This window comes from Sturnira hondurensis, unplaced genomic scaffold (assembly GCF_014824575.4).
Source record: "Sturnira hondurensis isolate 20B ecotype Veracruz unplaced genomic scaffold, ASM1482457v3 Scaffold0006383, whole genome shotgun sequence".
NCBI lineage: Eukaryota > Metazoa > Chordata > Mammalia > Chiroptera > Phyllostomidae > Sturnira > Sturnira hondurensis.
In genome coordinates, this window is record NW_028079014.1 from 539,945 (window position 1) to 555,516 (window position 15,572).

The window sequence follows — 15,572 nt, forward strand, 5'->3', positions numbered from 1 at the left end:
CAGGGAGAAAAGGCTTGAGGGCGGGGGTGGGAATCCCAGCCGGGGTGGGCGGGGGCCAGGAGCGCCAGGGTGGTGCCGGGACATCATGGGGAAGCGGAGCCCGGGCCTGAGGAACGCCCCCTGGCTGCCCACGTGTTCGCTTGGTGAGGTCTGGCCCCGCTGGGCAGAGCAGGGCTGGCCGCCGGTGCTGTGGCCGTTACCCCCACCCGCTCAGCCGGGCCTGGGCGGGGAGCTGGGCTGCCCTGTCCGACAGGCAGCGGGTCCTGGGAGAGGAGAGGGGCAGGCAGCCCAGAGCCACGGGACCAAGGCCGGTGCGGGGGCCCAGGTCCTGGGCACCGGGCAGAGGGGCCAGGTCTTGCAGTTAGGCCTGAGGGCTGTCAGGGCACAGCTGTGGCCGCCCGCGTGAGTGACTAATGGGACCTGAATGTCGCCCTTGCCGCACGTCTCCCGGCTGATGTGTCAGACCTGGAACAAGCCGGGAGAGGGCTCAGGGTCCGGGCAGTGGCCAGGCCGAGTCACTGCCCCGGGGCGATATGGGGGTCTGCAGAGGGATCCCAGGAACCAAGAGCACCCGGCAGGAGCCCGTGGCCTTGCCATGACGTGGCGTGGGGGTCTGGGGAAGCGGGGCCCAGCGGTCATCCTGTGTGTCACCTCCCAGGGTCCTTCGGACCTGCCGAGCCCCTGCCACCACCACAGGCACAAGTAAGCACCAGTGTGATGCACATATGTGCCAAGGCACACACATACACACAGGCTCACATACATCACCACACACGTGTGTGTCCCCCACACCCGCACACTGTCACAGGCACTATGCACACACCACCACACAGTCACACGTGCCCATACATGTTTGCATACACCCATGCACGTACCCCATGCATGGGTGCCCACACATGTCCACACATTCACACCACCACACATTCACATGCACACCCACTCACATGCGTGCACTCACACGCACATAAATGTCCACACGGAAGGGAAGACTGCCCAGAGGAAGAGGGGCGGCCACCTGCTGGAGGACCTGGCAGCGTCTGGCAGGTGAAGGGAGCCAGGAGGCCCACGTGAGGGCAGGTGGCCTGCCCCAGGCTTGCTCTGCGCGGGTCTGGCTTCCAACCACCCAATTACCCCCGGCACACCCACCGCCCGGTGGGTGGCCCAGGCGTGGACTGTCCCCGCCTGCCTTCCCGCCCTGCAGTGCGGCTCCGCCAGTGGGCTCCACAGGCTAATTGCTGTGACATTTCGGCTCTGACAGGCCAGTGCGTCAGGGGTTTTTGTGCCTTCCCCACTTCGCAGGAAGGCGGGCCACTCCTCCACCGCCCCCCTCGTGTGGGGCCCCCAGGCTGGGCGAGGCCTCTGTTTCTGCTGCCCCACTGTCTCTGCCCCCTGGGGGGCTGGTCTCTGCGGGGGCCTTGGTAGCGGCCGCAGGAGGGGGGGCGCCTCACAGTCCCCGGCAGCCCTGAGAACCACAGGGTCCAGGGACAGCCCCGGGTAGCCTGACGTCGAAGGTGCCCTCTGTCCTCAGAGTGGTGTGCATCTGTCCTGGCAGGCCCTTCTCCCCGTGAGGGGGACGCTGGTCCCAGGTCCGGGCTCAGGGTCCGGGCCCTGGGGACTGTGAGGAGAGGCGTCCAGGGGACCTAGTCAGCCAGCTGTGTCCGTCATCTTCCCAGGACACAAATGACGTGCAGGTGACAGGGACCTTTCCCTGCTCACACCCAGGAAGCAGCCTCTGACATGGTTTCCTGGGGAGCCCCTTCCAGGACTGGTCTCGGGAGCCACAGGACCAGGCCCCAAGGCCCTGCGCCTCCACTCCCCCCGGCTGCTGTCTCTGGGCCCTGCCCTGGGAGGGGGCGAGGGGCAGGGGGCGAGGAGCCGGGGTCTGCAGCGGCAGGGAGCAGCTCCCAGGCCTGGGAAGGGGGCCTGAGGCCACGCAGCCCGGCTGAGAGCTGAGGATCCTGCCGTGCCCCCACCCAACCAGGCGCCCGCGCCGGCAGGCAGCCGGCCCCACTGTCATTATGGGCTATTAAGTTCCTGGAAGCCCTGGGGGGAGAGGCTGTGCAGAGAGCACTGGGGCCTCAGTGCCCCCTCCTCGCTGGCAGGAGCTGTGGTGGTTCAGTGTGACTGAGGTGCGGGGTGTTCGGGAAGGGGCCAGGGGTGGGAGCCCTCCTCCTCTCCCCTCCATGCCAGCCCCCTCCCAGGTTACCCCCAAAGCCTAACCCCTGACCTCAACCCTGCCTCTGTCTCCCCCCTCCCCCAAAGAGCCCCTCCCAGCCCTGCTCTGCCTCTCGGGGTCTCTGTTCACCCAAGGGTGCTGGCAGCGGATGCTGGTGGACTGCCCCGGCCCCTGGGCCCCTGGAAGGACAGTGTCCCTAGAGTTGGAGCCAGTGGCCGTGTGACCCAGAGAGACTGCTTGCCTCGGTCTTCCTAGCTGCAGAATGGGTCTATGGGAGCCTCGCCTGTGAAGGCCAATGCCTTCCCGGGGAGCCCAGGGTGGAGACTGGCGGGCAGGCCGGGGCAGAGGAGGGGCCGGGGGACTGCCCTGGAGTGTGGCGAGGGCTCCGCAGGACACCCAGGGACTCACGGACGTATGGACACGCCGCCAGCTGCCTGGCTGCTGAGAGTGGAGTCCGGAGGGGCCACACGCACCTCACCAGCCTGGGCCCCGGTTGGGGTCACCTGGCCCCAGGGGAGACTTGAGAATGCTTAACTCCCCCTCAGCCCCACGCCGACTCTGGCAGAAAAGGAATTAAGCAACAATATTTGTGCCAGCAGAAGACATTTGCCAAAAGGTTAAATCCACCCCAGCAGAGGCCCTCCCTCCTCCTGCGGTATTTAACGGATCAGCCAGCCCCCCGCCCTGTACCCACTTTGAGCCCAGGGGCGGGGCTGGACCCACGTGCTTCAGGGTCCCCAGCAGCCCTCCCTGGGGGGCACCTGTCCAGAGCTCCTGCAGGCCTGGAGGCAGGGCCGGAGGACCAGCTGCCAGGGGTGCTGGGCCCAGTGGGTGGGCCAGCCCGTGGGAGGAGTCCTGCCCCATTCCTCAGCTGTGGAGTCCGGGCTGATCCCGCCAGCTCCGCTCTGCACACTCATCCTCTGGGCCCGGGCCGGGGCCTGCGGGCAGATGCCACTGAGACCCATCCCCCAGGGGCCCAGAGTCCAGGGCCTGCTCCAGGTGCCAGGTGCCCACCTGCAGGCAGCCAACAGAGGGTGAAGTCGGGAGCAGAGCAGAGCAGAGGTGAGGGAGGTTAACCTCAGGGGCAAGAAAGAGTAGGCATGGCTGGCTGAGCTGGTTGAGCTGGGTTTTGTGGGATGCGTAGGAGCTTGCTGGGGGAACCAGGGGATAAGGACTGGTGTCGTGGAGCCCCAAACCCTCCTGGAGGAGGAGGTGGGCATGTCCAGGGCAAGAAGATGGGCAGGAGCCGGTGAGGGGAGGGCCTTTCCTTGGCACTGAGTGAGCTCTCAGGCTGCTGCCCCAGGGCCCCAGGGAGCCACGGAGGCGTATGGAGCAAGGGAGGGGTCTGGCTGGCGCACTTCGGGAGATGGTCTAGGAGGAGAGGAGCTGTGGTAAACAGCAGGCAGCTCCTGGGGTCCTGAGAGGTGCTGGGGGCAGGGGGCTGAGGCAACATGGTGCCCAGCCAGGGGTGCACCTGCGGGTCCCGCTGTGTCCACTGTGTCCCCCATGCTGCCAGGTGCAGAAGGCCCACGTCCATGGCCACCCAGGAGGTCCAGTCCCACTCTGGAAGGCCATGGCGGGCTGGCGGGCCTCCCGGTATGGTCCTCCCCTCTCCCCACCATCCCTGCCTGACCCCACGATGCCCAGGGTCCCTCCCTCAAGGGTCCTTTGTTGAGAGAAGAGCCCTCTCCCTGAAGGGCCTGGGGCTGTCCGTGTCCTGCTGTCCGCACTAGCCTCCACTAGCCTTTGCCCAAAGGCACCCTGTCCCTGCTCCCCGGGCCGGTGGGGAGATGCCAGGGTCTGGAACTCAGGGGTACTCCAGGGACTTGTGCTCAGGTACTGGGGGCCCCACCATCCCAGAGGCCAGCTGAAGCAAGGGCTAGGGACCCAGGGGAGCTTCAGTGAGGGGGAGGGGTGGGGGCCTAGGACTCTCGCTGCTCAGGGGTGGGTGGGCGCGTTCCCTGAAGGAGCAGTAAGAGGGCTTTGTGGCTGGGGGAGGGGGCGGGGAGCTGGGGGCTGGAGGTGGGTGTGAGGGGGCAGGAGGGTATGCTGTGTGGTGGAGCTGCCGCCTGGGGGACAGGGTCACACAGACCCACGGTTGTCCCTGTCCCCAAGCCTCCTCTAGGCGGGAGGGATGAGCTCTTCTGGAACATTCCGGGTCCTGCTAGATGCCTGGGGACCAGGCAGCACTCCTGCTGGTGGGCCTAAGGGAGACGTGCATGGGAGCACGCTGGGACGCTTGGCGAGGGATTGTCAGAACCGCAGGTGGTCTCTCTCCATTGAGGCGGGAGCCGGGGTCACTCCTCTGGCTTCCAGGTTCCATGCAGCGGGGTCCCGGAGTCGCACCTCCCTGCATCCCCTCCAGCCACCCCACCTAGTGGGGCTAGGGGAACTCCAACTGCAGCGGAGTTGCAGCGGAGGAAGCAGAGATGACTCAGAGTGGGGACAGGCCGCCCCTGCCCCGGGGACTGGTGACCGTGGAAGCAATTAGATTTAATGGGACAGTCTCGGGCGCCCGAGCCCACCCCGCCTCCCTCAGGCGGCGGCAGGCAGGAGAGGGATGTGGAGGAGGTGGGAGGCAGGAGGTGGGGGACCCGGGGGGCCCTGACGTCAGCTCAGCCTATAAGAGGCCGCCTGGCTGAGGGCTGCGGACAGAGCCCAGGGCCCCAGACCTCGCCGGCATCATGCCCACTTCTGGTGCCACCACGCCGCAGGCCAAGGGCTTCCGCAGGGCCGTCTCTGAGCTGGACGCCAAGCAGGCCGAGGCCATCATGGTAAGACTTGTGGCTGCTGACCGGGATGTGCAGAAGCCCGGGTGCCCCCAGGCTCAGGGCCCACGAGGGTGACTCAGACACAGGCTGGGTGTGGGGTCCTGGCTGGGGGCCCCTCTTCCGTCCAGGCTGCTGGGCACCCTCGTGCTGGGGTGTGTGAATCTGGGCAAGTGGCCTGTCTGGGTCCAGCACGTGGGTGAGGGTGCCCCAGGCAGCAGCACAGCTCGTGGTGGGGGTACTGGGCACATGGGGGTGCCGGCCCCTGGGGGCCCCCAGCCTGAGCAGAAGGGAGGCCTGGGCTCTGGGTGACCCTGCCTGCCAGGCACCTGTGTCCCCCAGCCCCTGCCCTGCAGCCCTGGGCCTGCGGACCCCCGGGACAGCCCCAGGCCCTTGCACCTGGGAGCCCGGAGTTCCGGGGTGTGCGCCGGGCAGATCCCCTCAGCCAGCCCCACCGTGAGACTGGATGGGGGGGTGTGCTTCTGGGCCTGGAAGGGGGGTCCTCAGTTCATTCTCAGGGGCCCCAGAATAACCAGCTCCCTGCCCATTTAAAATGGGTTTTTGCTTTCAGACCTTCAATGAAAACACAGTTTGAGTTCCAGAAATGTGATTCATGGGAACCTTCTTAGCAGGGGGGCTGCAGGGTAGAGTCCTGCACGGAGGCCCAGGGTCCTGGCTTGGTCCATACCCCCGAGGCCAAGTGGGGCCTCAGAGAGGGGCCCCCTGCACCCTCCCCTGCGTTCCACACCCGAGCCTCCCGGAACCTTCTTGGAAGTTCAGCTCCAAGGGATGAGCCCCACCCCGTGCAGCTCCTCCTTTGTCCAGGCCTGGGGGGCTCTGAGTATGGGGGGCCAGACACACTGACCACCGGGGCTGACAGTCTCAGGGACAGGGTGTGGACGAGGGCCCTCGTGTCCCAGGGGAGGGGAAGTGTGGCCAGGTGTCCTGGTGGGAGGAAGGGCTGTGAGGGGCCGTGAGGAGGGGTCACTCCTAGGGGTGGCCCTGCAGGGGCCACGTGCTCCGGCTGGAGCAGCTCCCTGCCCGGCCGCCAGACGCCACGCTCAATGTCCCCCACCCCGGGCTCTCCCGCTGTCCACCTGGGGGCCGATGCTGCTCCTGAGTCACTACTTCCTGCCGCCTAATTCAGTTAGGGCCGGGAGACCTGGGCTGGGGTTCTGCCCTGCCAGCCGGTCCCCTCCAGGGTACACAGCAGGCGCTCCAAGATGCAGCTGGGCTGCCCTGTCCCCACAGTCCCCACGCTTCATTGGGCGGAGGCAGAGTCTCATTGAGGATGCGCGCAAGGAGCGAGAGAAGGCGGCGGCGGTGGCGGCGGCGGCGGCCTCTGAGCCCGGGGAGGCCCTGGGGGCTGGTGCGTGCGTGGAGAGAGATGGGAAGGCCCGGCTGAGCCTGCTCTTCACCCTTCGGGGCGCCAAGCCCACTCCGCTCTCCCGGGCCCTGAAGGTGTTCGAGGTGAGGGAGTCAGGGGCCCACTGTGGGCCCCTGGGGGGCCAGGGTGGGCAGGACTGGGGCCCCTGCCCAGGCCACTGAGGGCCACAAGAAGAGAGGGTCCCAGGAGTCCTGGGGCCCCCCACAGCCCTATCACACCGCCTCCGAGCTGCTTGGGTGAGCGGGTGTGGCCCCCAGCAGGGCGGTCAGGGTGCCCCCAGTGGCCGCTGTGGCCGCTGATCGCACTGGCAGCCTGGACACACCCGGCGGTCAGCCTCTTCACCGGCTCCCAGATGACGTGACAGCCAGACTCCACTTCCAAGCTGCAGTGGCCCGAGGGCCGCGGAGACCCAGCACCCTGGTTGCTGGGCGACCAGCGCTGGCGGAGGAGCGAGGCGTGGACCCTGCCCGCCAGCCCCCGGGGCTCAGTGTCACTTAGCAGGAGTCTGAGCCTTCGGACCTCGCCACAGCGGGGTGCAGGGCCCACCCCAACCCTGGCTGTGGCCGGCAGGACCTTCTGACCAGCGGCCAGGAAGTCAGGCTGTCTGGGTATGGCCGCGGGACCAGACAGCACTGCCCAGCACACGGAGTCCTGGGGACCGCTGGGATGGCAGCTGGCAGACACACGTGGCACAGCACCGTTTCCCAGCACACATCCTGCCCGGGCTGGGGGGCTGGTCTCAGCCTGGAGAGCCGTGTCCCGTCCAGCGGGGCGGGGCGCGATGACCCAGGCTGTTTCCTCTCCAGCTCCCCCTCCTGGCTGCCCGTCTCTCCACCTCTGCCTTCCTCTCCCTGCTTTTCTTCCTTAAGACTTTCGAAGCCCAAATTCTGCACCTGGAGACCCGGCCCGCCCTGAGGCCGAAGGCAGGGGCCCCGCACCTGGAGTACTTCATGCGCTGTGAGGTGCCCAGCGCCGACCTGCCCGCCCTGCTCAGCTCCGTGCGCCGGGTGGCGGAGGACGTGCGTGGCGCCGGGGAGAGTAAAGGTACTCTGTCCTGAGAGCTACCCTGTGACCCCGGAGCGTGGGGGAGGGGACAGGGGAGGGGTCAAGGGCCCCAAAGGGGACCCTGAAGTGACCAGGTGGCGTGGCTGGGGACTCCCTCCCTGCTGGTTCTGCCCTCCCAGCCCCCACCTGTGTCCTGGCCTGCGCACCTCGGGCTGTCACCATCTGGGGCCCCCTCCCCTGGGCTGGCCAGGGAAGGCCACTGCCAGGGTGGGCTGAGCTCTGCCCACAGCTGGACATTCACTGGGCCCACCTGTTGTGCAGTCCTCTGGTTCCCAAGGAAAGTCTCCGAGCTGGACAAGTGCCACCACCTGGTTACCAAGTTTGACCCGGACCTGGACTTGGACCACCCGGTGAGCCGGGGCCTCTCTAGACCATGAGGCCCCTGCCCTGCTGGCTGGGTGGTGGGTGGGGCCCCCAGGCTGACCCCAGAGGGGGTGCTGGTTCCCAGCAGCTCCTGCCCAGACGCTGTCGTGCCTGGGCCGTGGGGCGGGGGGCTGCGGGGGCGCTTCCTGAGGTCCGTCCACCCCGCCCGCAGGGCTTCTCCGACCAGGCGTACCGCCAGCGCCGCAGACTGATCGCCGAGATCGCCTTTCAGCACAAGCAGTAAGGACGCCCCTGCTGCAGGCCTCAGCCCCGGGGCCAGACCTGACTGGGGGTGGGGGTGCCTTTGTCAACGTCCCCGCCACCTCCACTGTCCCTGCAGTCGCCCTGTGCACAGTGAGGCACAGTGAGGTTACCCAGCAGCGACCCGGTGGCCAGGCGGTCAGCCCCACCCCGCCCCCCACCCACCCCGACACTGTCCCCGAGGGGCCCTGACACACTGCCACCCCTCCGCAGCGGTGACCCTATTCCCCGTGTGGAGTACACAGCCGAGGAGATTGCTACCTGGTGAGACCCCTGGCTGCAGCTGGGCGGGCTGGGGATGACGAGGGGGCCTGGGCGGGACCCCCACGGTCCCATGCTCCTGGGCAGTGGCATCTAGCAGGACAAACTGAGGCCAGCAGGGGGGGACCTCCCGAGGCCCCAGACATCAGCCTGGGANGGTGCCTTTGTCAACGTCCCCGCCACCTCCACTGTCCCTGCAGTCACCCTGTGCACAGTGAGGCACAGTGAGGTCACCCAGCAGCGACCCGGTGGCCAGGCGGTCAGCCCCACCCCGCCCCCCACCCACCCCGACACTGTCCCCGAGGGACCCTGACACACTGCCACCCCTCCGCAGCGGTGACCCTATTCCCCGTGTGGAGTACACAGCCGAGGAGATTGCTACCTGGTGAGACCCCTGGCTGCAGCTGGGCGGGCTGGGGATGACGAGGGGGCCTGGGCGGGACCCCCACGGTCCCATGCTCCTGGGCAGTGGCATCTAGCAGGACAAACTGAGGCCAGCAGGGGGGGACCTCCTGAGGCCCCAGACATCAGCCTGGGAGGCAGGGCGCCCTTGGGTGGGTCGTCCAGGGAGCTGAGGGCCCCCTGCCCTGCCTCTGCGCCCTCTCAGCCCCCAAACCACTGGCGAGGGTCCCCCCGATGGCCAAGGGCTCCAGGGGCAGAGGTGAGGCCTGTGGGGTGGCTCCGTGAGGGGCTGAGCACTGCGCCCGCCCCTGCCCGAGCAGGAGGGAGGTGTACACCACCCTGAAGGGCCTGTACGCCACCCACGCCTGCCGGGAGCACCTGGAGGCCTTTGGACTGCTGGAGCGCTGCAGCGGGTACCGTGAGGACAACATCCCGCAGCTGGAAGACGTCTCCCGCTTCCTGAAGGGTGCGCCGCCCTCCTCCCAGGGCGGGGCGGCGGCGGGGCGGCTGGGCGAGGCCAGCCCCTCGGTGCCACTTCCTGAGGCCCTGACTGCCTGCGTGGCCCGTGCAGAGCGGACCGGCTTCCAGCTGCGGCCCGTGGCCGGCCTGCTGTCCGCCCGGGACTTCCTGGCCAGCCTGGCCTTCCGCGTGTTCCAGTGCACCCAGTACATCCGGCACGCCTCCTCGCCCATGCACTCGCCCGAGCCGTGAGTGCCGCCTGCCCGCGGGCAGGCCGGGGAGCCCTCGAGTGGGGTCGGGGGCAGAGGGCTGGCGCGCCCTGACCCAGGGCACCCCTTTCCCCCTCCCCCACCACAGGGACTGCTGCCACGAGCTGCTGGGACACGTCCCTATGCTGGCCGACCGGACCTTTGCTCAGTTCTCCCAGGTGCGTCCTCGAGGCCTCCGGCCAGGACCTGGGTCAGCCGAGGGGCTGTGGGCCCAGCCTGGGGCTGGGGCCACTTGGAGCTTCGCTCCCCCAAGCCCGGCACCGTGCCTGAGCCTCCCTTGGCTGGCCTATGCCTGCTGGAGCCCGTGGGCAGGCTCAGCCCCCAGCGAGAAGACCACCCGATACAAACAAATGAGCAAGTACCCTTCACCAAGTGTCAGCCAGGGCCTTGCAGCCAGGGGAACCGCTGAGGTGGGTTCCTGCAGGCTGGGCTGCCCCCTGCTGGCTCCCTGAGGAACAGCACAGAGCCATCCTGGGCCCTGGCCCACCCGAGTCCAGGGCCCTCTGGGGCTGTGGACATCCCAGTGCCCTCAGCTCACTCAGGTGCCCGGGCGATGGTGGCGGAGCCCCTCCTCCGTCAGCCTCCTCCTCCCTCTGCAGGACATTGGCTTAGCGTCCTTGGGGGCCTCGGACGAGGAGATCGAGAAGCTGTCCACAGTAGGTCCCTTCCCTGGCAGTGCCTGTGGGTGGGCTCAGGGCCCCGGGTGCGGGTGGGCCCTTCTGTCTGGGCTGAGGGCTCTGCTTCTGCGAAGGAAGTCTGACCCTCACGCTGTGACCACCCAGAGCCTGGCCTCACAGTCCAGGCGGGCGGCGTCGGGGTCGGGGGGCAGGAGGGCAGGGGTGGTGGGGGTCAGCTGCCCCTCCAGCTTGCCCCCCTGCCCCCCGCAGCTGTACTGGTTCACAGTGGAGTTCGGGCTGTGCAAGCAGGACGGGCAGGTGAAGGCCTACGGGGCCGGGCTGCTGTCCTCCTACGGGGAGCTGCTGGTGAGACCCCCGCAGCGCCTGTCGGTGGGGCAGAGTCGGGGCCCCCCAGGGTGGGCAGCCTCCTCAGCAGGGTGGGGGAAGCTCGGCCTCTCCCTCCACACGGTGCCCGGGCCCAGGGCGGTGGACCCGGGGGGCAGAGGGCGAGAGCCACGGGCAGAGTTGATCCCCGAGGGGTGCTGGGGAGCCAGGCCCCGCGACCTGTGCCTTCCCTCCAGCATTCCCTGTCGGAGGAGCCCGAGATCCGGCCCTTCGACCCCGAGGCTGCGGCCCTGCAGCCGTACCAGGACCAGACGTACCAGTCCGTCTACTTCGTGTCCGAGAGTTTCAGCGATGCCAAGGACAAGCTCAGGTGGGCGGGCTCCCGGGCTGCGACCACCCCAGGTGCCCTGAGACTGGGCCAGCCAGGTGGGCAGGCTGGGTCTGTGGGCGCATTTCAAGAGGCAGAGACCGCAAATGTCACAGTGGTGACGCCCCCCCCCGAAGCACCCTGAAAGTTCCAGGACAAGGGGACCTGGGAGGCTGACGGCCAGGTCAAGGCCAGGTCAAGGCCAGGCTTCTCAGAGGCAGAGTCTGCCTTTTGTGAGAAGGGTCTGTGAGGCCCCTCCCAGCTCCTGCCTCCTGAGTGGCTGAGGCCAGGGCCTGGGGTGGAGAAGAGGGGTAGGGAGTCCGGGGAGGGGCACCCGAGAGAGTGGGCAATTCCCAGGGCAGGGGCTGGGGTGCAATGGGGGTTGGGCAAGGCCTCACACGCCCCGCAAGCTCTTGCTGTGCCAGGGGAAACGGAGGCCCACAGGCTGTGTGCCCTGAAGCAGGGCCAGGAGAGGGTTGGGTCCCAAACAAAAGCTTAAGGATGGAGACAGAACTGGACTCTCCAGGGCATGTGGTCAGGGAAGGCTTCCTGGAGGAGGAAGCCTGGCTGAGCTAGGCCCTGGGGAGGAGCAGGGAGGAATGGGGTGTCCTGGAAGCTACAGACCCCACCCCAGGCTGCCTCAGCCCCTCCCTGCCCCCCCGAGGCCCCCGAGTCCCCACCAGGTGACCGAAGGCCCTTGACGGCCTGTCCCCAGGAGCTACGCCTCCCGCATTCAGCGTCCCTTCTCTGTGAAGTTTGACCCATACACGCTGGCCATCGACGTGCTGGACAGTCCCCAAGCGATCCGGCGCTCCCTGGAGGACGTCCAGGACGAGCTGCAGGCCCTCAGCCACGCGCTGAACGCCATTGGCTGAGCCCAGCGGCAGACCCTGGGGTCCGGTGGGCTGGCCTTCGGTATCTCTGCCCTTCCTGGCTTCCGCGGCCCCTGTGGGGGCTGGGTCACAGCGCCCCAAGCACTTGCCAGAGGCCCTCCCTGCAGAGGGCAGCTCGTGACCCCACTGCCCTCCTCAGCTCCGCCTGCCGGTGCCCTCGTCCCTGCCTTCCTCAACGCTGTGTGCTGCCCCTCGCAACCCTAATAAAAGAAAGAGGCCCCATGCCTGCCTGTCTGGTGTCCACACCCACGCGCCCCCCAAGCCCAGGCCTGCGTGCCCCCTCAGCCTTGCTCAGAGGTTGCTCCTCTGCCCCTTCTCCTGGGAGGCCTTGCCGGACGGCATCACCCTCGCAGGCTCTCAGGCCTGTGCCCCTGCAGCTCCAGAGGGTGGAGGGGGTTCAGGCTGAGAGGCCATCTCTGTGGTGGCACAGAGTCAGGGCAGGGCCCACGGGAGCCCCATGGGGGATGGGTGTTGGGGGCAGGGCCGTGGCGGGGCGGGGGTAGGACTGCTACGGTCCACACGGTGGAGGTCAGATTTCCAGGGTCGAGTCTGTGAGAGCAGGTGGAGTGCAGCAGCCTCTGACCCCTGCACCCCACTCCACCCAGAGCAGGGCCTAGGAGCTCCCCCAAATGGGCCTCTGTCTCTCCAGCAAGGCGGTGGGGGTCTGGGTTCTTGGCTCTGGCCCAGGGCCGGCAAGGTCACTTGAGGGGCCCGACCTGTCCCTCCATCTAGGACCCCTGCCTGCTCTAGGAGCAGCCCAGGGCTGCCTGGCCCCTTCCTTCCTGCAGCGTGGGGACATGTCAGACCCCCGTCCGGGCCTCGTCCCAGCCCCCCGGCTGCCCTGGTGACTCTGCCGAGGCCCTGGCTCTGGCCGCTCAGGGTGTCAGGCCTGGCGAACCCCTGCTTACCTGTCAAGTCCCTCCTGGGCAAAGCCTCCTTCCCCAGCCCGTCCTGGGGGTCTGTCCTTCCTCAGCTCTGCTTCCGTGCCTGCCCGCTCAGCCCTGCGAGGCCTGAATTTGGGCTGGGGGCCCATAGAGACCGAGGGAGTGGGCGCGGGCTGGAGGCTGGCCTCACCTCCCTCCAGCCTCACCAACCCTGGGCTCTGTCCCTCACCTGCCTCCTCCCTCACCGGCCCCACTGCCCTCTCTGACAGGCCCCGGGCCAGCGCTGGTGGTGGGACCCGGGGCACCGTGGTCCCTGGAAGGCAGGGCTCCGCCCTTGCGCTGCCTGCTGCCCAGAGGGCTGGAGGCAGCAAGAGGCAGGTTGGGGGGCGGGGGGGCCTCCCTTTTCTGCCTGTTTGGAGGGGCTGAGGGGCAGCACAGGGGCTCGGCGCACGGGACCACCGAGCGGGACAACGGGGTGGTGCGGCCAGGCCTGAAGGGGTCGGCTCAGGGAGATGGCAGGGACTGCAGGAGCCGCAAGGGCATGGGGGTGGGACGGAGCCGGCCCCGTCCACGGAACCCTGGGCCCGCAACACAGAAGGGGAACGGCCGTCCCCACATTGAGGCTGAGACACCGGGTCCGCGGCAGGTCTCAGGGCCGCTAGTCCCCAGGGTCAGCCTCCCTGCAGAGCTGGGGAGCTGCCACGCCAGGCAGGGTGGGGACCGGTGGTAAACAGAGAGCTGTCCCTCCCTGTCCCTCCCTCTCCCACACCCACAGCCTAGACCGTCCAGGGGTCCTTGAGGGTGGACTGGGGTCGGAGGGCAGGGGTCCGGGCCTGGGGCAGGAAGAGTCCCTCCTCTCACCCCCTGCTCCCTGAACTAATGTGGAAACGTCAGCCTTGCTCCTGGGGAGCTGTTTGCCCCCTGCCGAGTGGGGACCCAGGGCCATCAGGCCCCTCATTACGATTCTAATGAGCCCCGGGGCCCCAAGAGGTCTGACGCCAAAGGCCCAAGGAGAGGCTCCTGCGGACCCAGCATCAAGCAAATGATCCAGAAATTGCAGCCTCAGCCCCCCACCCCGCCCCCTCAGCCATCTGCCACCCCTGGGGCTCCCATGGGCCAGGCTGCCGGACTATAAAGCCGGCCCGGCCCGGCAGCCCCCAGCCCTCCCGGACCGGAGACATCCAGAGGCCGAAGCAAACAGGTCAGTCCAGGGACTGCCGGTCAGCCTGGGTGGGGCCGCCCTGCTGGGGTCCCGGGTGTCTGGGCTCTCGAGGTCATGGGCTCTTCCCTTAGGGCACTTGGGGGCCAACACCGGGCGCATGCCCCTCACTGGCCTCAGCCCCACTTGTCCCCAGGTGGTCGACGCCCCGCCATGGCCCTGTGGATGCGCCTCCTGCCCCTGCTGGCCCTGCTGGCCCTCTGGGCGCCCGCCCCTGCCCAGGCCTTCGTCAACCAGCACCTGTGCGGCTCCCACCTGGTGGAGGCGCTGTACCTGGTGTGCGGGGAGCGGGGCTTCTTCTACACGCCCAAGGCCCGCCGCGAGGCGCAGGACCCGCCAGGTGAGCAGCTGCCCAGCCCCTGCCCCGGTGCCCTGCGGGCACCTGGGGACCTCAGGCGGGAGTTTTAAAATGGCAATGACGTGCCCTTGGTCACATCCTAGAAGTGGCCAGCTTACTGGTCAGTGCTGGTACCTGGGGGCAGAGGCCAGATGCCACCCAACAGTGGGCTCGTCCACTGCCCTGTCTGCCATCGGCCCCCGGCCCCCTCAAATGCCCCGTCCACTCCTCCCCACCTCTGGGTGCCAGCTGTCTCAGGGAGACCTGGGGGCCGATGGGGGTGCCCCACCCTCCCACCCAAATTCCCGTGGAGCCCAGGAGCTGGGGAAGGCTCTGTGGAGGCCAGAATGGGGGGGGGGGCGGTCCATGGCAGGTACCAGGGGCACCTGCTCAGGTCCCCTCAGTGGCACTGCCCTGGGGCCCAATAACGGTGCAGGCACCAGGCCGGGGGCGGTGAGTGGGGTTGGAGCTATGGTTTTGCTCGGGGCCCTGACTGTCCGCCCCATCTCTCTGGCAGCCGGGGAGGTGGAGCTGGGCGGGGGGCCTGGTGCGGGCGGCCTGCAGTCCCTGGTTCTGGAGCGCGCCCTGCAGAAGCGTGGCATCGTGGACCAGTGCTGCACCAGCATCTGCTCGCTCTACCAGCTGGAGAACTACTGCAACTAGCGGCCCCCACTCCGCATCCCCGCACCCCCGCACCCCCGCACCCCCGCACCCCCGCACCCCCGAGACCCAATAAACCCTCAACCAGCACCTGTGCGATTATTGTCTGTGTCCTGTGGCCACGGCAGGGCTGGTGGGTGGAATGTGCCAGGGTGGGGTGGGGTGGGGCGTGGCACACCCGCCCGTCCTTCCAAGCTTCCTCCAGGCTCGCGGGGTGCCCGTGGGCACGTGGCGGGTCCCCCCAATAGGCCAGCTCCTGTCGGCTGCCCACGGTCCCCTGTCCCAGGTCAGTAGGAGGACTCGGGGCCCCCTGGCTGCTTCAGGGTGGGACAGAGAAGGGTTATGGGGGTCCCTGGGAGGCTGGGGTGGGGGCCTGACAGGGAGCCGACACTCTTAGCTCAGGGGCCCCCAGTAGCTTCCCTCCCAGCTTGCCCCAGAGGTCTACCTGCAGGGCTGTTTCTGATGGAGGCCTGCCTCTCTGAGGGAAAGGGCTGGGGTGGGGGTGGGATGCTAGGGGCAGGGGACAAAGGCACAAGTCACCCAGCACTGGGTAGGCCTGGGGCAACCAGACACCCAAGCCAGGCCCAGTCAGAGGAGCCCCCTGGGCCCAGCGGGGGACTCCTGAGCGGCCAGACAGAATCCCTGAGCCAGGGCCAGACGGCTGCCACTGGCTCTGGGCAGGAACCTGGCACCCAGCAAGGGGGACATCCTGGCTGGGTCCCCCTGAAAACGGTGCCCCCAGGTCCAGGGACGGGGCCCAGGGCTGGGCCTCCCACCGCCCCCCACTCTCTCGTGCCCCCTCCTCTCACCACAAAGCCGCATCCCTCGGCCCCCCACTG

At 68.4% G+C, this 15,572-nt stretch overlaps 2 protein-coding genes across 2 annotated transcripts; both read left to right on the top strand.

Moving 5' to 3' along the window:
- The first annotated feature begins 4,809 nt into the window (after positions 1-4,809).
- On the top strand, positions 4,810-11,843 carry TH (tyrosine hydroxylase). Its single transcript, XM_037047827.1, has 13 exons — positions 4,810-4,950; positions 6,196-6,414; positions 7,201-7,375; positions 7,658-7,746; positions 7,932-7,999; positions 8,234-8,284; positions 9,004-9,149; positions 9,255-9,390; positions 9,500-9,569; positions 10,011-10,067; positions 10,299-10,394; positions 10,610-10,743; positions 11,456-11,843. The coding sequence occupies exons 1-13, from the start codon at positions 4,861-4,863 to the stop codon at positions 11,613-11,615; spliced, it is 1,491 nt and encodes a 496-aa protein (XP_036903722.1). The 5' UTR covers positions 4,810-4,860; the 3' UTR covers positions 11,616-11,843.
- Positions 11,844-13,690: 1,847 nt separating this feature from the next.
- Positions 13,691-14,761, top strand: INS (insulin). Its single transcript, XM_037047828.1, has 3 exons — positions 13,691-13,718; positions 13,873-14,076; positions 14,591-14,761. Exons 2-3 carry the CDS (start codon positions 13,890-13,892, stop codon positions 14,734-14,736), a joined length of 333 nt encoding a protein of 110 aa, XP_036903723.1. The 5' UTR covers positions 13,691-13,718; positions 13,873-13,889; the 3' UTR covers positions 14,737-14,761.
- The last annotated feature ends 811 nt before the right edge of the window (positions 14,762-15,572 follow it).

Bases quoted from the DNA above. Each gene is read 5' to 3' on its own strand.
- TH (XM_037047827.1), top strand. From the start codon at position 4,861: ATGCCCACTTCTGGTGCCACCACGCCGCAGGCCAAGGGCTTCCGCAGG. The intron at 8,000-8,233 runs GTAAGGACGCCC...ACCCCTCCGCAG, and splicing joins ATCGCCTTTCAGCACAAGCA to CGGTGACCCTATTCCCCGTG. The intron at 10,395-10,609 runs GTGAGACCCCCG...CCTTCCCTCCAG, and splicing joins CCTCCTACGGGGAGCTGCTG to CATTCCCTGTCGGAGGAGCC.
- INS (XM_037047828.1), top strand. From the start codon at position 13,890: ATGGCCCTGTGGATGCGCCTCCTGCCCCTGCTGGCCCTGCTGGCCCTC. The intron at 14,077-14,590 runs GTGAGCAGCTGC...TCTCTCTGGCAG, and splicing joins CGAGGCGCAGGACCCGCCAG to CCGGGGAGGTGGAGCTGGGC.